Source organism: Strix uralensis, chromosome Z, assembly GCF_047716275.1.
Source record: "Strix uralensis isolate ZFMK-TIS-50842 chromosome Z, bStrUra1, whole genome shotgun sequence".
Lineage (NCBI taxonomy): Eukaryota > Metazoa > Chordata > Aves > Strigiformes > Strigidae > Strix > Strix uralensis.
Window position 1 is genome coordinate 69109840 of NC_134012.1, and position 25604 is coordinate 69135443.

Genomic DNA, 25604 nt, shown 5'->3' on the forward strand with positions numbered 1-25604 from the left:
TCCTCAAGAAAAGGATCAGTTCTTAATAACTTTTTTTTAAAACTGTGTTGGAATGGTGCCAGACTGCATAGAAGGTAGAATTTCCTTCTCTCTTGCAAACACTGTGGAAATGATACTTGTGATCTCTGTATGTGCTGCCATTAAAGGATGTAGGCCACTGCACAGCCTTATGACAGCAGTGGATTTTAATTACCCATATAATTACTTTTTTGTGCATAAGAATCTCTTAAATTATAATGTCACTATGAATGTCCTAAAAGTGCATGTCGTGTGAAACAGCACACTGTCTGTCTCCTGAGGACAGCAAAGCAAACACCCTCTCCAAATCTGAAATCCCATCTCTCATGTGGCCCTGTTACTCAGTGCAGGAAATAATTATGTCCAAGTACTAATGTACAAATGAACTCATGTTCTGGGTGTGCTTTACTATTCAAATCGCATCCACCTGTACAATGTTCGGTTTTGGGACCACAAAAGACAAAGACATTTGAGTATGTAATTTAAAAGTAATGGGTAGGACTTAATGTAGAGATGGTACTGTATGATTCTTGCCTGCTAGATATAGTTTGGTATAGGTGTCACTATCTCTCATGATGTAAGCTCTCATGGTCCTGTTTGATGTTGTCAGGTGCTCCCATCCATTTGGTATTTTCTGATGCATTGGTAGCATCCAAATTACTGTATTCAGTGACATCAAAATATGGGAGCTTTGCAACTTGTGAAATTTTGTTTTTTACAATGCTCCTAGGAGACTTTCAGGAATCTAAACATCTCAAGAAGATTTTGTGAAAAGATGGGAAGGAGATACATCAGTTGAGTTCAACAAGTCTTAGTTTAGATCCTCTCTAGAGTACTGTTTACTTTCATAGAAAATCTAAGTAATTGTAATAGGAATAAACAGACACTTAAGTCTAAACAGAGTTTTTATGAGCTCCTAAATGGGAGTCCCATTTGCCCATTTGTGCTATTGTCCTATTTGCCCCTAATTTTGTGATGTTACTTCCAGAGCCGTTACTCACATCCTTTATGAGTTCTCACATGCTTTGGGAGTGAGCACGTGAATATCCACAAACCCTGGGTGGTTCTTTCATCAGAGACTGCGTGTCCCCTGCTGCTACTTCACAGTCCCTTCTTCCGGACAAAGGCCACGTTCCTTGAAGCAGCAAAGAAAGCTCAGAAATCAAGTATAGTGGTAACGGGGTTGAGAGTGTTTGGATTAGGTTAAGGGCCAATAAAGCAGATCTTGCTGTGGGAGTCTGCTATAGACCTCCCAACCAAAGCAGTGAGGTGGATGAAGCCTTATATGAACAGTTGGGAGAAATCTCGCGGTCACTTGCCGTTGTTCTTGTGGGGGACTTTAACCTCCCGGGTATCTGCTGGGATCACAACACAGCAGAGAGGGAACAATCCAGGAAGTTCCTGGAATGTGTGGAGGATAACTTCCTCACACAGCTGGTGAGTGAGCAGACCAGGGGAGGTGCCCTCCTGGACCTGCTTCTTGTGAACAGGGAAGAGCTTGAGGGGGAGGTAAAGGTTGGAGGCCGTCTAGGGTGCAGTGATCATGAGATGATTGAGTTTTCGATCCTTGGAGAAACAAAGAGAGGGGTTAGTAAAACTGCCACCTTAGACTTCCGGAGGGCAAACTTTGACCTGTTCAAAAGACTGATTAACAAAATCCCTTGGGAGGCTGCCTTGAAGGATGTGGGAGTCCATGAAGGCTAGACATACTACAAGAGAGAAGTCTTAAAGGCACAGGAGCAGGCTGTTCCCGTGTGCCGAAAAACAAGCAGGCGGGGAAGGAGACCAACCTGGCTAAACAGGGACCTTTGGCTGGATCTCAAGAAGAAAAGGAGAATCTATGACCTTTGGAAGAGGGGCCAGGTCTCTCATGAAGGCTATAAAGATGTAGTGAAGCTATGCAGGGAGAGCATTAGGAGAGCCAAAGCACAGCTAGAGCTCAACTTGGCTACAGCTGTTAAGGATAATAAAAAATGTTTCTATAAGTTTGTTAACAGCAAAAGGAGGATTAGGGAAAATCTCCCTCCTTTATTGGATGCAGAGGAAAACATGGTAACTAAGGATGAGGAAAAGGCTGAGGTGCTTAACGCCTACTTTGCCTCAGTCTTTAGCAGTGGAACTGGCTGTTCCCTGGACACCCAGCCTCATGAGCTGAGAGATGGGGAGGGGAAGCAGAATGAGGTCAGCACAATTAAAGAGGAGGTGGTCAGAGACCTGCTACACCACTTGGATGCACACAAGTCTGTGGGACTGGATGGGTTACACCCAAGGGTGCTGAGGGAGTTGGCAGATGTGCTCGCCAAGCCGCTTTCCATGATTTACCTGAAGTCATGGCTAACTGGGGAGGTCCCATTGGACTGGAGGGTGGCAAATGTGACACCCATCTACAAGAGAGGCAGAAAGGAGGATCCAGGAAACTATAGACCTGTCAGTCTGACCTTGGTGCCAGGGAAGGTCATGGAGCAGATCATCTTGAGTGCCATTACAAGTCATATAATGGACAACCAGGGGATCAGGCCTAGTCAGCATGGGTTTTAGAAAGGCAGGTCCTGCCTGACAAACCTGATCTCCTTCTATGACAAGATGAGCCGACTATTGGACGAGGGGAAAGCTGTGGATATTATCTACTTGGATTTTCAAAAAGCGTTTGACACAGTTCCCCATAGGATTCTCATAGAAAAACTGGCTGCTCATGGCCTGAATGAGTGAATGGTCTGCTGGGTCAAGCACTGGATGGACGGTCCCAGAGAGTGGTGGTCAATGGAGTTAAATCCAGCTGGTGGCTGGTCACAAGTGGTGTTGGGACCATTTCTGTTCAACATCTTTATTGATGATCTTGATAAGGACATAGAGTATATCATCAGTAAGTTCGCAGATGACACCAAGTTAAGCGGGAGTGTTGATCTGCATGAGGATAGGGAGGCACTACAGAGAGACTTGGATAGATTGGATCGGTGGGCCAACGTCAACGGGATGAGCTTCAACAAGGCCAAGTGCCAGGTCATGCACTTGGGCCACAATAACCCCATGCATCGCTACAGGCTTGGGGAGGTGTGGCTGGAGAGCTGTGTGGAAGAGAAGGATCTGGGGTTTCTAACTGACAAACAGCTGAACACGAGCCAGCAGTGTGCCCAGGTGGCCAAGAAAGCCAACGGCATCCTGGCTTGTGTTAGAAATAGTGTGACCAGGAGAAGTAGGGAGGTGATAGTCCCCCTGTACTCTGCACTGGTGAGGCCACACCTGGAGTATTGTGTCCAGTTTTGGGCACCTCAGTACGAGAGAGATATCGAGGTACTGGAGTAAGCGCAGAGGAGGGCAATGAAGCTGGTGAAGGGCCTGGAGAACAAATCCTATGAGGAGCGATTGAAGGAGCTGGGACTGTTCAGTTTGAGGAAGAGAAGGCTGAGGGGAGACCTCATCACTCTCTACAACTACCTGGAAGGACATTGTAGAGAGGTTGGTGCTGGTCTCTTCTCACAGGTGATTAGTGACAGAACAAGGGGGAACGGCTTTGAACTCCAACAGGGGAGGTTCAGACTGGACATCAGGAAAAAATTTTTCACCGAAAGAGTGGTCAGACAGTGGAATAGGCTGCCCAGGGAGGTGGTGGAGTCCCCATCCCTGGATGTGTTTAAGGGTGGTTTAGATGAGATGTTGGTGGATATGGTGTAGGGGAGAACTTTGTAGAGTAGGGCTGATGGTTGGACTCGATGATCCCAAGGGTCTTTTCCAACCGGAATGATTCTGTAATTCTATGATTCTATGAAAGGTGAAGTGACTGAGAAGTAATTAATACCTGTCCGCGTTGGCTGTATGTTGATTGGATAGCATGGAGGAGAGGCATAGTACAAAGCCTGGTGCAATTATTCAGTGTGGCTTTGCCCTTTGGTAGGAGTTACTGATATATTGCAGCTGAGGAGTGTTTCACTGGCTGCAGTGCACTATTTTATCTATCTATCTATCTATCTATCTATCTATCTATCTATCTATCTATCTATCTATCTATCTATGTGGGTTCTGATTAACCACATGATTGCTTTTTATGCATAAGAATGCTAGTAAGACATTGACTTTTTCCTGCCATGACAAAAATCTGGGCACCTGTGGCTGGATGGTTGCTGCCACTGCTTTGCTCTGATACTGTCTTCCTGGCATGAGCCATACGAAAGAAAAAATACTTAACACTCTGCAAGTTCTCAAGGAACTGTAAGTCCAGGAGCAGAAAACCCACCTCCCCATACCTGCTGACTGTTTTGCTTGTGTGCTGAGGTGCCGGAAGGCTGATGATCTACCAAGTGTATCAGCCCTGGTAAAACTGTCTCATCCCCCTCCTGTGCAGGGGATTGCGGTCTTAAACCTTGGCCAGGGTATAGGCTTCTGTGGGCTTGGGCACTCCATCTGTGGCCCACCTAGGCGCTGAGAGACGAGCTCTGGCTTTCCATCAGGTTGAGGAGGCATCTGTGTACGGGGAGCCTCTGCCCTGCATACTCAGGTGTTTGACATGGGGACTGTGCCTTCCTCTTGTTTTCAGTTTTGACAATGGTGTTTCTAAAGAAAATTTTACAATTTGCACAGGCTGCCTGACTCCGCTGCTCTATCACCACCGAAATCTGAGGCTGCCTCTTCCCTATCCTCTTTTTGCCTACAAACACCCCTCTTAACACACTTGTCTACTTCCCTCCAACTTCCTTCTGCTTAGACAGTGAAAATGTAAAAGCAGAAAAATCGTTCAGATCCTTATTTTCCATCCTGGCTGCGGATTGTGTGAGAGCTGTACATGGTCTCCTCCTGGCGCTGGAGGAGTCCTCTCGGGCAGACCACCTGACGCGACGACGGGGGCATTTACCAGTGGCACCAGCAGCACCCCCGGCTTGTGCGTTTAGGTCGTGGCTCCGCCTGCTGTGTAATGAAGCTTTAGTGTTGCTTTAATCCATGCCACATGCGGATGACCTGAGCAAACCCTGTGGGAAGACAGAAGCCCTGTTGTGTTTTTGTGAAGCAGTTGCTCGGAAGCTGATGTACAGCTGTGTCCAGGCTTGTTTGGAAGTGAAGAGTAACTTGATCTTTTAATCTTTTTTTTTTTTTGTCCCCAGAGTGATATTGGTAAATAACAACTGTTTCTGAAGGGTACCTGCCAGAGAGATTGAAATATGTATTTTAAATTGAAGGGAAGATTTCATGAAGATTTTAGCTGTGTGCAAAGAATGTGCTTTATGTTTTTTTATAAATTAATTCTAGCTAGATTCATGTTTTGTTTTAAAAGAGACATAAGAGAACCGAAGCTGAAGACCCGATTTTCTTACTTGCCTTGAGTAAACCAGGAATAACTCAAGTGAAATCAGTGGACTTGCAGAGTAACTGAGGTGAGGTGTGTGAACATGGATCCCTTGTGCATCACCTGGGTAATGCATTATAGGATCTGTGAACACACACATGTCTGTGTTGTGCAGATATCCCAAAGCCACCTCCATCAAAGCCAGAACAACTGGCCTCTTTTAATAGATTATTAAATTTTCTTTTAGGAAAAAGCTAAATTCCAGCTCTGTAATGGACTCTGCTGAGAATGCATGGCAAAGTTAGTGCTCTTTATGCTTTAGGGTTGTTTTGGATTAAAGGCACTACACGTTGCAAATACTGCTATGCAGGTATGCCACAGGGCTTCATCAGTTTAAGACAGAAGCTGGTACTGAATAGATACGAGTTTCACTAGTTCCGGGGAAGTTGTTTAAACTCTGACCCCACAAAAAGGTGCATTTTTAATTACTGAGTAAGAAGATTGGGTGAGTAGTTGTTGAAAAATGGAACAAAAACACAACAAGAGAAATGTTTCCTTGCTTTAAGTATCCCCACTGCTGTCAGTAGTTTTATTCTATCTCCATAACCCATTTCAGACAGCTGGGAGACTTAATCTCATCTCTGTAACAATATTGTTCCTCTGCAACTTTAATGCACTTTTAAGATATGATCCATTCTTTCTTGCTGAACACTAGTTCATGCCAATTTGCATGATGTACAAATAATGACAGCCAGGATATGTGTTCATGGTAAGTGAACCTCAGAGGAGGCAATGATTTGGGGTTCTGGTCTGCACCGCTAAAATACAGAAGTATTTTTTTGTATCTTTGCAGACTGTCAACCTTTCTGTGTGTATCACACCCTTTTACAAGTCAGTTTTTATTTTGCCAGTGGATCAACTTCAGAAAGTAGATTTTGGTTTGGTTTGGGTTGGTTTGCTAAAGTAGTGCTGGGATGCAAAGAGGAAATGCTTTTTCTCATCTAGCAATGAGAGGAGATGTAAAAAAAGTCTGAGGTTGCTGCATCATGGTCTTCAGTAGGAAGTTTTTGGAATTAAGTAGAAAGCCATTACAGTCACTCCAAAAATGGCTGGTGTCATGCAGAAGCATCTCTGGAGGCTGCGTCCTAGGATGTACTTTAATCTTCCTCCTCTTCTCCTATGGGAGTCTCTCACACTACACTTCCAAAAATTACCTCTACAGGGAAATACAAAGTTGTAGTACACTGAGGTTTTCTCTTAGATATATACATGTGTTTTTCTTCATTGCAGTTTACAACAAGAATACCAATGGGAAAAACAAAGAAATGAAAAAGCATCCAGATTAGAGGGCATTATTGGCCTCTTCAGAGGTGGTCCAAATCTGTTAAAAATTCTCCCAGTCATGATATTGTGTGTGGTGGTTTCTTTGTAAATGTCTAAGACACAAAGGTCTGTATTTCATGATTCTGACACTACAGCCACAGTAAGCACTGTAAGCATGATGTTCATCTTATAGCCACTGTGGCAAAATACCAAACTGGAGGCATGGGTCCTAAGAGTAGGATTGAAATGGAGACTAGCAGACCTAAATTCTGTTTTCAGCTCTGTTGTTGATTTGTTTTATGAAATAAAACATTTAGACAGGAGTCTAAATACTTTCCATATACAGTGTGGTTATTAAGAGTAGTCTTAAGAACAAAAAGGCTTATAGTGTTAGAAAAAGTGTTGTAGATCTTATAGGGAGTTATGTCGATAAAAATACTGTATGTGAGATTATTGCATAACATATACCTAAAAAGAAGGGTGCTTAAGTAAGTGAATCTTATCTTTTGCTAAATTAAAGGGGTTGAGGGAGATCAGATATTTGCAAAAGGCACACGGGAGGCAAGACGGGACAGAGAGGCATATGGAAACTTTCTGGAACCCTTTGCAGTGTGGAGCAGCCTTGGAGTCCTGAGAGCACAACAAAGACCTTTAGACAGTGACAGAGACCATCTGCCCTGGCTCATCTCACCCGTTGGGGAAGACTCTCCAGAAAATGGTCACTTGCTCTCCTGGAGGGAGGGAATTAATGTCACAGTCTGCCCTCCAGAGAGAAGAAAGATTTATTCATGGATTAGTTCACTGGGCAGCTGATAGGCTGGGTCAGACGAAGCACCCGTTGCTTGCCCCAGCCCATGATAGACTTTAATATGCTTTAGCTTTCAACACAAGGGCATCTTTCTGCCTTTAGGAGTGGATGCAGTGGATATTGGTGCAGTTTTTGTTGCTCTTCTACACATTGCTACCTTTCTTTGCACTCTGTAGAGCAGTGCAGAAAATCAGTAGGGAAGGTCAAATAATCCCTTGCTCCTTACTGGACAGAATGGATGAAGAGAAGTAATTTTAAGCAATATGGCAGCTGGCCTGTCTGTCTTCCTTGCTGACAATAGGAACATACATTGCTGCGCTCTTAGTAGAAAGCCTGTGTGAAATTGGAAAGAAGCAGTTAGTCGAGGGAGTAAGTGCATGTAAACTCAGAGTTGTTTTGCTGTGTCGGGACTGGTAGATTCTAAGAGTTTGGTTTTTAGAGCCAAAAGAAGATTAGCTGGTAGTAAAAACCATGCAATAGCAGTTGTTGCCCAGCCCAAGCATGGAGTTTTCACTAGGTGTCGTGATAGTGAATCTGAGTATTCAGTCATCAAAGGTCCGTTGTCAGCACCACCCAGAATACAGCTATGGGCAGAAGGAGGGATGTGCTTCCTCCTGGCATCATGAGATCTCTCAGGGTGGCTCCTCTGATCTTTTCCTCTTATGTCGGCTTTGCTTTCTCCCACTCATTTGCACTGTCTGCTGCCAGGGAGCTGCAGTTGGGTTTGCTGTCTCTGCATGAAGCGCCCTGCTAAGCTGCCTGGAGTGTCCCTGCTGTGGCCAGCAAGGTGACCTGGCAAATTGGCAGTGTTGAGCTGTTGCACTGCTCTGGATTTCCGGGAGAACAAGCAGTTTCATGAGTGAGTTCAGATTTCATCCCAAATTTCCATGGAGATCAGAGGAGAGCATCCATTCTGTTTTCAGTCTTCCCAGCAGCTCCCTCACCGTGATCGTCCAGTCCCTCTGCAAATGCTGTGCTGTTTTTCACTGTCTTCTCAGCTGGTTGCTTGTCTGCTAGCATAATAAAGCAGCGGATGTACTACTGAACATGAAATTTCATCCCGTGGTTTCCAAACTCTGGATTGCTTATGTCTCTCATCTGTTAAAGAGAGACACATTCACACATCCAGATGACCACTGCATTTCCTTCTGAAAACAGTGAATGCTTTTAATTTCCCTTTAAAAAAATCCATGCGCAGTTCGCAATACTTGTTTTTATTTTTAATGAATGACTGAACCAAGGCCAACATTCCTGTAGTTTTAACTGAGCGGCAGCAGAAGTTGTAACAGAGATGCTGCTAATGCCAGTTGGGCTGTAAGTTGTAAGTCTTCTTACAAAGTTGGCCTGTTTTCTGGCACAGTCTCTGACACATACACTCCAGTCAATCACAGTAAAGTGCCTAATAACAGATGTGGTAATTAAGCTGAAGAATTCTGTCTCTCTCTTTTAATTTTTATTACAGAGAATAACAAAGTACCTCATTAAACCCACCATCATAGAGATATTTTTAATTTGGCATACAAATGTCTGCAAAAATTAGATCTCTGAATAGGGTGCCGTGTTACTAAAGGTGCTTTGTCAGACAATGCTGTGAATAGACCATTTTTATAGTGATAGATACGTCCTCGTGCTACTGCTGTCCTTTTACAACCCATACTGCAAAGAGGTACAGGTTTAAAGAAGGCAACATATGTCCTGCAGGATAATATTTTGAGGGATTTAGGGCCTTGTGCTCAAGTTAATAAAAATGTGGTCCTATTCTTCTGCGTTCAAATTACACTGCCTTCAGCTGGAATTAGCAGCAGACGTTTAGGAAGGTTTCAGATAACCTGCAACCAAAGTAAATGAACATATTTTAGTAAGAGAAATTATCTTGAAAAAAGATATAAATTGCAACCAAAAATGTCTTCTATTGATTGTTAGACATTCTAAGGCATTTGCCTTCATTATTTTCTTTTAATGACGTACCAGGCACTCTTTTTAAAGGAGAGTCTGATTCATTATTTAAAGAAATTAAGAATTGAATGATTTGAGATGTCTTAAAAATATGGTAAGAGAAAACTGAAGCTGATATAAATCAGAACTGGTAGCTTTGATATGAAATTACTCAGTATCAAAGTGTTTTTATGGATAAAGTACAAAGTTGTTTACTTTGTCATCGTTGGAAAGAACACGTTTTTTTACTGCCCATCACAAGCATTTGTAGCAGTTTTATTTCTTAGAGGTATTATTTATTCACTAAAACAGCATCTTGACTTACAGCTTCAACTATTTAGGAGTATACTGTATCTGTCTGGGTCTGTGTACATTTATCTGCATATATGTGTATATATATATGCATCAGTGTGCAGGTGCACATGTGCACATACACACACACAAGCACATGAAAGAGGGAAGACCTGTAGACAACATAGGCACCTGGTAAACTGAATTTCTCCCCAAGAATATTTTTTTTTTTTTCTCTGCTGACAGATGGGGAGACTAAGCACTAAAATTACACAACTACAAACATGGTATTAAGTTTGTAATATTTTTTTAAAAAGAATATAATGTTGAGTTTTGATGTCCTAAACATTCAGCTACTCCTTGGCCTGTTGTTCATATTACGTCTGTAGATCTTACAGGGCACATATGAGATAACGAGACCAAACTGTCAACCTGTAATGTCAAGGAGCAGTGCAAATCAAACAAGCTAGTAAGTAAAGGCCAGGGAGAAGGCTTGTAGATATAACATTTTTTCCATAACTGTGTATGCTAACAAGTATTATGAAAGGTATACAGTTAGAATAAAACTTCAGTCTTGCCTCAGTTCTCCTGGGGCAGTAGCAATGATATACAACTGCCACCAGTATAAATGGACACAGTATGATAACTTGATGGCATCTCATTAGGGCCTTCAGCAGTAGTAAATTAACTGTGGTGGAAAGAGACAGGGAGATGGCTGAGAAATGAAATGAGTAGGTGGCAAAATGGGTCTGGTCTTGTACATGTTGATCTATAGAGCTCCCTCCATTTATTCCAGCTAGTAGCAACTCCAAATGATACACTGTAAGGATCTCCCAATGTTGTTGAGCCAATTTGCTGTGAAAACCAGTCTTACGTGTTGCTCAGTCTGTAAGATGGCCTCATCAGGTTATATCGCAGTCTTACTGAAAGCTGTTCAGAGCAAAATTCCCTTTGACTTCAACGGGAATAGGATTTGTCCCTTTAATTGCGGTTTTGTTAAAAAACTAGAATTATCCAATTTCTTTTGGTTTTGCATTACAATCTTCCATTTTCCTGTTTGAGGAAAGAATGCAGGAGTGCTACATCCATTCTAACCTTTGCCAATGCCAAAATAAAAGATGGAAGAAGAGAATGAGTGAAGTGTCAAAGGGAACACTTCTGGGTTCCCCATTCCTACCAGAATGTTTTGGATTTACTTTGCAGAGGATGTGGGAGGCTTGTGCAATGAATCATTGCACTTTGAACTAGATTGCTGGAGGTGGGAAAGAAAAGCTGGGAAGTAATGCATTGAAATGTTCAGAAGCTGTTAAAATGAGATGGCATCAGAGTAAATCAACTTTTTTTCCAAAAAAGCAAATAATTTGAAAATTGAAATCTGTAACAAAGTACTGTGATAAGGATTTATAGAAGTGAAATGTTCAGTCTAAATCATGAAAACAGGAGCTAACTGGAATGACAACTTTATTTTCTGTAGAGTGTTATATGCAAAATGTCATTTCCTTGGATGATTTACAAAGATAAATATACTGAAGCAGTGCTACCAGCAAATTTGTTCACAAATTATAACAACTTGTTAGCAAGTAGAAGCTACAGATAAATGAGGGTGTTCATAGGTCTTATTTTTGTAATGAAAGGGTCCAGTGAAAGGATGTGACAAGTGTGGGGAGCTGCAGACTGAAGAATTTTGCCAACAATAATGGAGATTGTATCTGGGAAAGGGAAGAATCTAATGTTTGATGGAAATGTATGTGGAAAAAGAGAATATGCATGTAATGGAGGAAGGAGAGAGACAGAGGTGGTCTTTGAAGAGGACTGAAACAAGAAAACAGATGACTTTTAAAGGAAGGCAGGCATGAAATGGATCCTAAATTGCATAGGAAGCTAAAGGAATTGTCTGAGTCTTGTGATTGTACTCCTTTATGTGCTGGCAATAAACTGGAAGTGACACAGTGTCTGGAAGGCTGGTACTCGAGATAAAAGGACAAGAGGGGTCACAAAAGCTACAGTCAAGAGAGGGTAAAACCATGAATGAGAATTTCCGCAGCAGTGAGACCAGGACATTGGTGTATTTAAGCAACCACAGGATTGTCCCAGGCAACTTGTCAGCAACCACAGAGTTTTCACAGTTGCAACTATGAATATAATATCCTTTCCTATGATTCCCATTAGAAAAAAAAAAATATCAGATGTTTGGTGATGCTATCTGCTTAAGGGACTATGCTAAAAATTCGATACAGATTTCTTATCATGTTATCCTGTAATAAACAGTTTTCATATGTTGCACTAACATCTAACTTGAGAAGTAACTTCCCTTAAACACATGCATCCAACCATTTTTACTCTTAGCCTTCTGGCCTTCACCTATACTATTAAAACAGTCCTGGAAGCAATATACAGCGTGATGGTCCAGTAAGGAATACATTATTTGATTAAGAAAAGAAAAGGGGAAGACGGGGGAAAGGAAGTCTGTGTGGATATGATTTTTGTATCAAGCCCAATGCTGTATAGCCTCTCTTAAAATACGTGGTTTTGCTTTCATTACTGTTAACTGACCGTTAGCTGTCAACAGCCACCCTGGAAAGATGCCTAGGGCTGGTAAGTGCCATCTGTGTACAGAATGAAAGCTGCTGGTCCCTGTGCTGGTACAGCATGTCCCAGCTGGGTGACATCACCAGCCAGCCCCTGGCTGCCACGTGTCTCTGCATCCCACCACTGTTTTCTTCCAAAATGTGACTTGTGGCTTCCCTGGGGGCAGCTGGCCAGCCCAGGGGCAATCTGCAGCTGTGGTGAGGGGCTGAAAGGGGAGGAGAAAGACCTTGAAGATCTGGCTGGAGTGTGCAGCCAACAAACAGCTGCTATAGCTCTCCTGCAAATGCGCAGTCAGCTGGAAAACAGTGACCTCAGATCTACACATGCTTAAGAGAAAGGGATGGTGGTTGAGGGTGGCCTTTCTAAAACCAGGCTTCTGCATGCCCTTCCCTATGCATGGAAGGGGGAACTACTCTTGGTCCCAAGTTGTCACCTGGTGACAAGCTGCACGTTGCCATTACACAAAAAATATGACTGGGACAATGCTACCATCAACAGTACAGACACACCCTGTGAAAATTTTCAGTGGTCTTGTGTTTACAAAATTGGTTTTTTATAAATTCTTCTTAGAAACAATTTCCTTTTGTTTGTCCTTCCTCATCTCACATACAGCTTCTCTGTCCACTGCTTATTCTTTTTTCATTATTTGGCTTGGGATGAAGGAACACTAAGCATCTTGAGGAATTTTCCCTTTTTTATTTTGGTGTGAGAGCCAGAAGTTAAAGCAATAAACTATTGCCCACTAATACCCAGACCAGAAATAGGTAAGTGTTCTTACCTGACATAGTTTTGTATGGTTCACTTAAAGTGTCTTGGGTAAAAGAAGTATATCAGGGTTTCATCTTGTTAGAGTGTGCTTGTCAGATACTTTAGTTTGGATTCTAGACAGCTTTAACTGTCTTTATTTGGTAACTTTTCATCTGGGTGGAAAATAACTGGACAGCCCATTTAGCCAAAAGATTTTTTTTAACAGTTCATCTTGTCAACTTCCCGTGTGAATAACTTGAACATACAGTACCACGTGCTGTGGGTAACCTTAACAATCACAGGTTTGCATGTTCAAGACCTATACTTGTTATCTGCCTGGAAAAAAAAATAATGTGAACAGTGCTCTGATTTAGTGGACAATGACAGCTACAGTGAAGTGACCCATGCTTGTGATGTTTGGCAGCCTGCCCCTGAAGAATAATGAGTCCATCAGCAAAGGATCTGGTGTGCTTGCATTTGCCTTTACCCTGCCTCCTTGCCTTATGCAAACTTGACTTCTGCTGAACTTTCTTTCCCTCTCCTTTTAATACTGATTTGAGGGAGAAGAGGGCTGATAAATGGATAAATCATACCTGCCAGCTTAGCGAGTATGGAAACTCACTGTATGGTGAGAGTGTTGTATGTCAGTAAGTGAAGTTGATGGGCCAAAAAGTGTCTTGCTTTTCAAGAGTCCAGAAGATCCCAAGGAAACTCACATCTGGTCTTTTACAGTAAGAACAAATCTTGTAAAAGATACTGCTGAGTGACTTGCAGGGAAATATGGGGTCCTCGAAGACCCAGTTTGTGCTGGTGATAGAATAGCACTGTGCTTTTCGATCTGTACTGCAGCGTGATGCTGGGGCATGCCATGCTGTGGAGGGGCCAGACGTCTGGGACTGTGCTGCAGCACTGGGTGGTATTGCTGGTATAAGGCTAGATGTTTGCTGACAGTTAAAGATTTCTGTTTCCTCCAGTGTTCGCAGTTACCTTATTTCATTCTGGAAATGGGGCTGTCCTTACAATTGTGTTTGACACTTGTAAAACAACGTGCAGTGTGACAGCTCACAATCTCTCCAGGTTTCCACCTGAAAGTTATTGTGTTTAAGTAGAAGATGCCTCCCCAAAATGCAGTTTAACAGGTGCTCTCTGTTATTTAAGATCAGATCATGTATTATTGCACTTATATTTAGAAGGAATGGTACAGATATGCAGCCTGTGAGATGATAAAATTAGTTAATGATCATGATGCCATAGCTTTCAAAACAGGTATTTCCATGATTTATGGGCAAATAAAGCCTCGTCTCCTCCAGATTCGTGGGTTATCGGTGGATTCTCTGGAACTTGACAGTTCAAGACTTCTTCACTCTGTTAACTCCAGTTTAAATGGCCAATGGATTTGGAAATTATTGGGCATGAGACCAGAACACATACACAAACATTGTGATTACATAAACCTCATTTTCCTAGAAACCTCTGATAATTAAAGAGAGAAAAATAAAAATTATTTAATGTATTAACTGAAGAAAAATGGCAAATCATGAATGATTTTTTTTTCTTAATAACATGGCACTTGAAAAAGTAGCAGTATGTCTGTCCCCATAAAGAAACCTCTGATTTGGTTATTTTTCTGGTACCAGTCCAAATCAATTGTTTTTCCATTTCATGCACTTAGTTCATCTTAAGTGCCTTTGGACTCTTCATATGTGCAGTTTGTTTCACTTTGAATCTTAGATACTAACTCGAATTTGAGACTATGTCTGTGGTATAACTGTTTTTCAGTGACTTAGGGATAATCTCTTTTTCATGCAAGACCTGCTAGTGTTTGAGTAGGGAAGTCTGGGATGTGGCTTGTAGGCCTAAACTTGTCTTGATTGGCGTAAATGGCTGCCATGCCCAGAGGGACCTTGGGAGTGAAAAAGCTTGCAGAAGAATAAATGTTGGAAGAAGAAAACTGAAGGGGCTGTTACTTTTGTATGCTAGGGTATGAAATAAGGAAATTAATACTGTTTTTAGGGAGTGCTCAGTGATTGGAATAGTACAGTTTATGGCTAGTCATATATTTAGCAAATTTATCCAGCCAGGTCAGGTTGTCAGTGAGTACATGGCTAAGGCAATATCTGTCCGTTAGCACACATTTGGATGAGCAGTGAGGTTTAAAAGTGAAGAAACATGGGCTAAAACAGTCAGAATTGATGAAGCTGCATCAGGAAGGGCCCTTGTAAATCTCTGACTGTGGGGAGCATGACAGGGTGATTCAATTTAGGGCACTATTGGTTTAATCATTTAGCAAACTGTCATATTAGCTGTCCAGATCCCAAACATTTTCTGTCAAGCAGAGTTTCAGCCTTTCCAGGTGGGTTGCATATTGGTCTCTTCTGAGCTCCCCTAACTGGGGATGATGCCTTCAGAGTGACATATTCTGAGGACTGGAGGAAAGACCTGTCACTTAATTTACATTTGCTGTGATTGTATTTCTTCAGAGAGTCTAGGGTCTGTGTGATAATACTCCTATTCACATTAATTCATATTTGGTTTATGAGTGAGGTTTCATGTAACACAGCATCAAACTGATTTACAAAACGCCTTCTGCGCTTCACTCAATAATTATCTAATCAATAAAAGCAATCAGTTTTTTTCACAGAAGTTAACATGGGACTAATCATCATTGACAAGACTAGGTCAGGTTCAAATTTTGCTTCATTTGACATCGGTAGTGTAAGAGATGATTTTACAAATGAATATAGTCCTGGTAAAGGAGTTGAACCTCAGAGTGAGGAGAGTATAATTCTATGAAAAACACTACATGGGAAATGAAAGACCAAACAAATCTGCACCACAAAATCTTTAGAAAAAGCCTTTATCTCATCAGGAGACATGATTTCCAGTTGTGGGTAGCAGTCAGTAAATCTGTTGTGGGGTGCTGGCTTTGTCATGTCTGGAGAGTGTGAAGGTAGAGGCACCAGCAAGGGACTCTGCAGTAATGATTGTGTAGTTTACAATGTAGTCTGAAAGTTTAACTACGATGGACAGAATGAAGATTTTTTTAAAATAGCATTTGCTCTATGTGCAGGTTAATGCAATGTAAGTGTAATTAAGAACAGCCCATGGGATTACAACACAGAGAACAGTTCAACATAACCTGTGCTGTACACTGCAGAAAGGCAGAAATGAGTGTTGTAAAACCTTAAAAGATACAGAGTATGAAAAGGTCTTACTATTCTGAAGTTTGTCTTCTAACTAAATGGCATGTTTCTGTTGCATTTTTTATGTTGCAGTGGTAAAAAGCTACATCAGCATTTCCTCTGGTCTTGGGTCCATTATGTCATGTTAGCAACTGTATCGTACTATTCTCTGTAGCTCATGCAGTTCTAATGCTGCTTAATTCACTGTCAGCACTTGATTTTGCTGACCAAAAAAACCTTGTTTTCAGCCTTGAGTTACGTTCACTTCTTTTATGTTTTGCAATGTTTTACCTTCCCCTGCTCCCCCAGTTCCACTCATATTTATTTACCTTTTGTTATGACAAATCTGAGGGAGAGCTGTGTGCCCTGCCTTCTGCTTGTGGCTCTGCTCTGGGTGGGTGGAGAGATGTCTCAATTTTCATTACATATAGGAGAAGCATTTGTTTGCCTTTTTTAGTTATCTATTCTTTCGCTGGTTTTGATCCTGAACTCTACAGGAAAAAAACCCAAACTAAAGCAAAATATGTGCAAAACTGTCAACACAGTTGGTGGTGTTAAAGTGCCTACAAATCTCAGATGATGGGTAGTAATGGTTAACTGTCTGTGTTTATATCGTGCATATACAGGCTTTTTCATCTGCTTACTAGCAAGACTAATGTAGTTCATGTAGTTGCTCACATTAAAATGTATTTTAGGAGTACCTGTAATTGATGGGAGTATATTTTTGGGATACCTGTACACCTGTTACACCATTTTAAAATGAGCCTGTTAGTAATTATAATATGCCTTGGGATGATCAGATTAATTTTTTAGTATGATTATTACTGATGACTATTAATATCTTCCTTTGATATAACATATGTATAATGAACTAAATTTCCTTAATTGGATTACAGAAATTTAGGGGAGTAGTCCACAGTTGCTTCATGCAGCTGCATTGCTTTCTTATTAACATTTTTAAACCATGGGCCTGCACTAAACTCTAGGGAAACACAGAAGTGTGTGAGCTAAACAGACCCTATATTGCACAGGACCTGCCTTAAAGATCCTGCCCAAATGAGATTAAAGGTGCAGCTTTGCCAGCAGAAGTTTTTGCTTCGAATAGTATAAGAATTGCTAAGGGGCAAGAAGATTTTAGCATTCTGTTGAGACATACGTTTTCTGTCATGTACTTTAGTGGAGGAAAGACATGGCAGTAAAACGCCATGGGCTAGGTTAAATATGTTGTGTGGTCAGTCGGGTTGTGAAGTCAGAGACTTCACCTGCACTGAAAGAATTGTACATCTGGGTAACAATCAAAATGGTTGGAAAAATTATTTTGCTAACTCCCATATAAAGTTTGAAAAATGCCTCTCCCTGTGCCGCCCCCCCCCCCCGCCCTGTATATATGCAAACATGTTGCTGGGTATTGGAGAGCATTTTGGGAACAACCATTTGCCTCTTTGAAGTTCTTTTTCATGGAGGTCAATGGTGCTACTCACAGTAGAAACCTCAACACCTGGTAGCAAAATTCCTGTTTGCAGCTCAGGAACATAAATTACACAATATGCTGTTGGAGGTCAGAGGATCTTTCTGTTTTAGCATGAGTTATTTACTCTCATACATCTAGTAACCACTAATTTGCATAGAGAAGGTGTTGGCCAACATGGGTATTTTCAGTACCTAAATCACAGGTGCTATGTATATGTAGATAGAAAAGATACCGATGTATTATTGGGTGAGATAATTTAAGCAATATATAATGAGAAAAGTAAGTCTCTGAACAGTGTATCTTAGTGCAAACTGTACACAGCAAGAGTTAAATGAATCATCTACGTTTTTTATTGCTAATATAAACACTTTAGCAATGCTAATCAGTTGTACTGATTTTCTGTTTTGATTTTACTTAATAATTAAGCAAAAGATCTGGAGTGCAATCAAGTTTTACACTAGGGGGTTCATGCAAATGATTCTTTTTTTATTTTAAATTTTGTTAAAGGTGTCCAAAAGGAAAGTTACTGAAGTTGAGAGTAAAAAAAAAAAAAAGGAAATACAGTTTACAGTCTGCATAATCAAAATGACTATTTTCAATGAGAGAAGTCACCACTTTGTTGAAATTATTAGCTGAAAATACAGATGCTTTTACTGCTTTTTAAACAATGGCACATTGACTACTGTGCTATGCAGCGCGCATGCAGAGAAACAGTTACAGACCATGAAATGTCTTTCAGCAGCCCTGATTTTTCAAGAGGGATTTAGCAAAATGGGATCATCTCTGTATCCTCAGATATCTTAAATACAGTAGTTTCTTTTTGTGAGCTTTTTTATGTTGACTTCTGAAGAAGGTATTGTAAACTAAGACTATTTAATCTTTTTTCATGGCCTGGTGGACTTTTTTCTTTTAAAATAAAGTTATTGCTGTGGTTTTCTTTATTCTGTCCCATAATACTTAAAGTAAGAAATTTATATTTCTGATTAATTCACTTTGTTAAAAGTATTTGTATTATTTCAAAACATTCATTAGAAATTATTATACTACAGATTAGACTCAATGTAATTTTTTTTTGTGATCTCTGTAGCCACATAGTGTTAAATTGTGTGAAAATATGGATATAAGGTCACTGAAAGGGAAATATAGCAGCTTAAATCATTACAGATTGCCTATTACTAGCATTCATTCTGGCATTTGTGGGTTAATGACAGGTTGGATCAGAAGTGTTTCAGTATGCAAATTAAAAATAATTGCTTGAAAACAAAGATAGACCTAGTCAAAGTGTTAGGATAATCCTTTAGATTTTTATGTTATTACAATAACTTTTTTATGAGCAGAATGTTTATTCTATTTGGGAATTGTATGACTGGCAGACGAGGGGTTATTTTTGCAAACTGTATTGGAAATTCAACTTTAAAGAGCAGTAGCAATGCAGGATAACGTGAAACTGTGTCAACAATATAAAGCAAAGTCATTTAAATCTTTTCCCCAATTAATTTATTAGTTTGCATGAGAATTATCCGTTAGTTAGTAAAAGCACCGTGCCATTTTTTGCAAGTCCTGAGCTCACATTGCACCTTCCAATAGTGTTTAGCATCTTGAAGAACTGATAGGGAGTGTTCATGCATCTGTACAATTCCATTTATATGTTTGCATCAAAAAATAAACACCACCACCCCTGGGTCCTGCAGAATATCTTTATATTGCTTTTTGTCCCTCTGACTTGCATCTCTTCGTGTGATGCTGTTGCCTGGGCCCTGCAGGAGGACAGTTTATGGAGATACCCAGGTTGAGGTAGTGCCCAGGTGTTAAGGTGCAGCCTTTCCCACGCAGACCCTGGGCATCTCCCCTCTTGCTGACAGGTCCAGGTACTCAGGCATCCTTAGGGAGGCCACATAGTGAAGCCAGTGTGTAATTTTGGGGAAGAATTTTTTAAGAAAGATGCTGCTTGAGATGGGGCAGCATCTGTGGTTTCTAAGAGGTCCATGTAGGCTGCAGGCGTTGGGGGTGCTGCTGGCAGTGAATGGAATAGCACAAACACCTTCTGTGAGTAAGCGATGTGCAGGATTTCTCAATGTGTGCTGTCAGCTGAACCGTTCTACTCTTGTGTCTTGAGCAAATACCAGCCTTTATTTTAAGTTGCACCTCTTGTAATTTAGTGTGGAGAAACCATCACTAAATAGACTGAGCCTGGCTGCATGCAATTTGATGGGACAGTGGGATCTCTAAAATGTGGTTTATTCACTGGCTGACCACCCTACCACTTACGTGAAGCTACTCCAAACTGGGCATGATATTGCTGCTGCTCAGCAAGCAGTGTGTGTTTCTTGAAGTACCTGTTGCTTTATATCATATATATTGATTATATATGGGTCAATAGTTTTATCTCCTTTATCATTTGTATAATATTGTTAATGCATTCTAAATATTTTTTCTTACAGCCACCTTTTTTTGGAAAGATGGTTCTTCATTTGAATTCCTATTTTGGCTTCCCTGTCATATTCCTGTACAACTGGATGGGGACAACTTTGTCTTTGAATCTGGAAGATCCCAATGTGTGTAGCCATTGGGAAAGGTAATATTTTCCTCTGGAAAATACAGGACATGAATTCTGATTGTAATAATTCTGTTTACTTGGCACATTTTAAGTGATTTAAAGCTTTTAGTTGAGTAATGAACGGGGAAGAAAAATTCACATTACTGCATGGGCAAGGTAAGTTCATGGATAAGTAAAACACTATTTCACACTAGGCTGAAATGCAGCCATATTTGCAGTAGGGGTTAGGATACAAAAAACCCTACAGTGTCACCTGGAATGTTACACAACCGTCTGGGTACAAGAAGTGAATAAAAATAGCTTTTTTCAGTTGAAGTGAAAAGAAGCTTTTACATATGCGAAATATAATTAACCACATTGGAGTGTGGCCAAATTTGATTATGCTGATTCTTTCTTATTCCACATTCACAGAATCTGAATTAAGATTTGCTAATTTTTTTGATGATGTTCAGAAATTTATAACATACAGAAAGAAATTAATCAATTTAGTTGGTCTGTTCACCCAGTTTCACATTAATTGCAAGGAGAGTGTCACAATGGACTGGAGAGGCTGGGCAACAAGCATTTGCTGTACTTTTCTTGTGTTAAGGTCACAGTAGTGAAACGAAGCCTTATTGTGTCATTATTATTGTGCCTCTGATTGTCCAGCTAGTCCTTGAGACAGTCTAACTGTTCACTTGAGGACATCAGTATTTCGTGCATTTAAGGTAAACTGTGTTTTAAGTTTAATCACTGGGATGCTGCTAAGCCACCATACATTTATTTGTGATTGTTATGGCTGAATCTTTACAAAGAAAGTGAAGCTTGTATTTACTTCTTTATAAAGTCTCTATATGAAAAAAAAAAAAAATCACTTAAGGACCTTCCCCAGAATTTATCTGAGCTTCATGTGAAGCATTTGGAGTCTCTGCCCACACTGTTGTGTACAATTGTTGTATACAGCAATGTGTGTACGAAGTAGTTACCGTACTAAATAACTGCTTACAGTATTCAGGCACGTGTCTACGATGTTACTGGACACTGATCTTTATTGTGTATGCTTTGTTTACTGTTTTTACAGATAAAAGTGGTTTTGAGGGAAGCTACAACATAGCAAAAGCAAAATGGGAAAACCTCAAATATAACTATTTACATTGCATAATGTATTTTAAAGCAAACTAATCAAAGTCTGCAGAAGGAAAAATATATCTAGAAAATATACCCATTTTGTTGCATGAACTCTTTTCTTTCTTCTGCTGGGTCTCAGAAATGGGGAGGAACTCCAAGTAAACGTACCGAAATATTCACACTGTTGCTCAGAGCAGGTGACAAAGGTGCGTAAGTATGAAAGAGTAAAAACCCCAGTTACGAGTTCTTCATGCTGCCATCACTGGCCATGCTATATGCTTTAAATAAATCTGCCCCAGCCAGTAATAAAATGGTCTTTACAAAGGAACCGCAATCACAGCGAGAAGGGGTAGAGTGTCCCCTGCCTTGAACAGAGCGCAGAGCCTCAGGCAAGCATTGGCACACCACCAGTGTTTTGTTGGACTAGGTCAGACAGCTGAATGGATTAGGGTTGCTTGCCTTAATAGGGACATAGGAAAAACAGGGAGTAAGTTCTGGGCAGTTAGAGTAAGTGGGTCTGGATGTGTTTTCCCTCAGTATAGGTGATGACAGTAGGAAAAGGAGATTGTGGCTGTTACTCTGCAATAGGTGCTAAGAAGTCAAAGAGGACGTGAGTGAAAGTGAGTGAAAGCTGGATGGACTACATACGTACAAGTATTTTGTCTGGTCCTGGGAATTAGTCCTACTGCAGGAACTTGCCATGCATTCCCATATTTTCTAACCCCCTTGTGCAAGGACTGACTGACTGCCAGCACAAACAGCCTGCTGAAGAGTTTTCTAGGATGATTCAATATTTTCCCCTTTCGCAACAGGGCTCTGTTCTTCTGGCTCTGCTGACAGCTCTGGAGGCTCTGCACTTCGGAGCATAGATTTATTTCTAGGACACTGCGCTTATAATTTGGCAGAAAATAATAATAGGACCTTGGTATAGTATTTCTGAAAAAAAAAAAAGGTTGTTAAAAATTAGCTATGGACTTTAATATTTTATAATTTCTGATTGCTGAATAGACTGATGGCATAATTGTTATATCATTTTTCAGTAATTACTGCTTAGGTGTATTTCTGTGCTAACAACCACTTAGTATCTAAATACACTAGCAGACCTTTCTACTATCAAAGCAGATGTTTTGCTATGGATACAGCTATAGTTTTAAAAGAAATTACTCAGAAGATCCAGTGAGATTTTTCTGTTTTGTATGGTAACAGCAGAAACCTTGTTTTCTGGCTCTTAACAAGTTTTCCAGCTATCCAGTGATGTTAGTAAAAGTTTATTGCCACAGAAAAAGACATACTACATACTGCTTCAATTTGCAGCTCATTTGAGACATGGTGTTTTGTTCGTTTGTATTTTTTTTAAATTTAGGCTTACATTACTTTTCTTTAAATGTTTAGTAGTACTGTGTCATCAAATGTATTACACAGTAGAGACATAATGGCTCTCCACATGTATGTTTTTTCTTTGCTTGGTAGAAGAAGAACCTTTCAATTGATATCTGTTTATTTATAAAGTTAGCTGGTTCATGTTTTATTTAAACTTGAACTTTCTGTGAGTTTTTGCTGCACATGAGTGTTTTGTTCTATTTATTCCTTTCTATACCATCACTTTGTAAAAGACTTACTGAAATCAGACTGTTCTTGCTTGATAATCTGTGTGATTTCTCTCTCTCTCCCCAGTTACTCAGTTACAGTGCAAGAGTCATATCCTCATCCTTTTGATCAAATTTACTACACCAGTTGTACTGACATCCTAAACTGGTTTAAGTGCACACGACACAGGTGATGTATGATTAATTAATATTGTCAAACTGCTGATACTGTAGATATCTGTAAAGATTTTGTGTCTGTCAAAATCAAGAATGATATGTAGGATATTTTAGCGATAGTGACTAGTCTGTCTAACTCCTATGGTCTGTGTCAACTGGAAAATGCTTGTCCAAGCAATGTCGCATATGTTTTATTAGCAGGTGGGGGTGTGTCATCCCACGGAGTGCTAACAGAAAATGAACAGGTTGGGAAAAGCGTGCAGTGCGCAAAATTAAATTCCTCAGACCCTGTGAGCTGTATGTGTTCAGAAATGTCATGAGAGACCCCTTGCTGCTTGCAATCTTGTGTTCTGGGGAAAGTGTATGCTACTTGAAAGGAAAATAAAAGGATTTGTTAAAAGAAACTCCTTGTGCTTGCAGAAAGCAAACAAGGGGTGAATGATTAAAAACTGGTGACAGCTGTAAAAAGCATTTTCCTCAGAGGAATATGCCCATGCATATGAACCATCAGCAGTGGGAAAGACTCCCTGGGGCACAGCAGCTGGAGGAGGCAGGTCACTATGGATAGTATGTAAAAAGCAAATACTGAGTTCAAAGAGAGATTACACTTTGTTTACCTGTGACACCATTTATATACAAGCTGTTCTTTGCTGGGAGTTCAGACTGTCTCAGGTGTTGTGGAGATGTGTTTACTGCTTGGTGGAGTGTATGGTCAGCAGCCAGGAGGGCTGGGGAATGAGATTTACGGGCACCACGAGGAGCAGAGAGGAGAGAGCAGTGGGAGAGCCCACTTCTGGTAGATCATTCCTGCTTGTGTCAGGAGGAAGCTGTATTTTCTGCAGTTCTTGATGGGTTTATGTGCGGATTTCTCTGTGTGCTGTTCACCACTGCCCTGCAGGGCTGCAGTTGGCAAAATGCAGCTGCCGCCCTGGCAAGAGGCATGCAGCAGTACCTGCTGCTCAGGAGGTCCAAGCTCTCCTTTGAGCCCTCCCGTCTCTTGCCTTAACCAGAACTTCTCACAGCAACTCTGCCCCTAGAAAACTGATAGACTCTTGGGAAGATGATCCCCAGAAGTCTTTCCCTTGGAAGCTGCTGGCTGTAATGATCCCGCAATCTGATTTGTATTGTCAGTCTTTAGCCTCCGTTAGGAGATGCTAATGGCAAAGGCAGTGATGCTCTGGTTTACGTATTAGTTAAGTAGCCAAAATCCTTAACATTTTTTCCTGCTGTCTGGCCACCCATGGACATAAGGCTTGTTGGGGAACCATTAGGACTCTTGAACTCAGAACAGATAAATCAAGGTCTCTGAGCTTTGTTTCTCTCCTCTTACTGATACCTGAATGTTTTTTTAAAAAATGTATTTTTTGTAAGAATACATACTGTTTTGTTTATGAACCATGAATTGTATGTAACAACCATTCATTCTTTTCTTTAGGATCAGTTACCGTACTGCCTACAGACATGGTGAAAAAACAATGTACAGGCGTAAATCCCAGTGCTGCCCTGGATTTTATGAAAGCAGGGAAATGTGTATCCGTAAGTTTAGCTTCTTTTTGCTTTGAAGTTCCATACAGTTATCAGAATGCTTTTATGGGCAGCTTTTGGAAGCTGAGTTATGGGGTCTCAGTTATTCACCAGTGGTGCATGTGCAGCTTTCATTGAAGTCAGTTGGTGCTATGCATATGCAAATGACAGGATAATTGGATCTTAGATGTCTAAGTAACCAGCCTTGATGTGATTCTAACTGATGATCATATGGAAAATGCACAGCACAAGTGTCAGGGCATTTTCCAACACAGTAAATAAATAATGAGGTTCAAAACAAGGAGGGAAGTACAAGGTTTTTCTCCTTAGCGTGGGCCCCAATTAATCCCCACGCTTAGCCTCTCTTACAGATACAGAGATCTGTAACAACTGATTGAAGGTGGCACCAGTGCCTTTTTGTGTGGCATATGCCCTGTCTCCACACCTTCCTAAGTCTGTAGAGGGAAGAACTGTGTCCAGAGCCTGAGGGTGGCCTTGGCTCAGCTCTCTTTCTCCCTCTTGTACAGCCTTGTACAGACCTAGGAAGGTCTGATTCTTAAAATAGTATTAATTCAAGAGCGTAGTAGAAAGGCAGAATGAAAATAGAGGAGGTGTTCATCCAGAGCTCTGGAGGTGTATGGTTAGTAGTTTAACATAGGGTTGTTCAAAGTCAGACAGTGGGTTGGGTAGCTAGATGCTCGAGTTGGCAGGACTGACAGCAGGGAACTTGTGATAGGTAAGGAACTGTGAAGGATAGCATATCGTTGGAGATGGGCAAATGTGTAGGGCTAAAAATGAAATTAATTCAATAGTATTTAAAATTATTTGTCCCTGTAAATGCACATGCACAGCATGGACTGCAGCAGTAAGTTTTTCAGAAGTCAGGGAACCAAATCTCTTAATCTTTTCATCTCCCTGAAAAACTGGGCTCATCAGGGATGATCTTTTGTCTCTAACATCATGATGTTGACCTGTGTGTATACTTTTATTAGTTTTAGGAGGCAGAAAGGGCAT

The 25604-nt window shown here is 40.8% G+C and overlaps 1 protein-coding gene across 1 annotated transcript in view; it reads left to right on the top strand.

The window, feature by feature from the left end:
• MEGF10 (multiple EGF like domains 10) overlaps window positions 1-25604 on the top strand; it is a 108159-nt gene that overhangs the window by 8154 nt on the left and 74401 nt on the right. The window contains exons 2-4 of the mRNA XM_074856295.1: window positions 20081-20214; window positions 22978-23079; window positions 24502-24602. Of these exons, the coding sequence (XP_074712396.1) occupies window positions 20099-20214; window positions 22978-23079; window positions 24502-24602 (319 nt within the window). The 5' untranslated portion in view covers window positions 20081-20098. The remainder of the gene's footprint in view (window positions 1-20080; window positions 20215-22977; window positions 23080-24501; window positions 24603-25604) is intronic.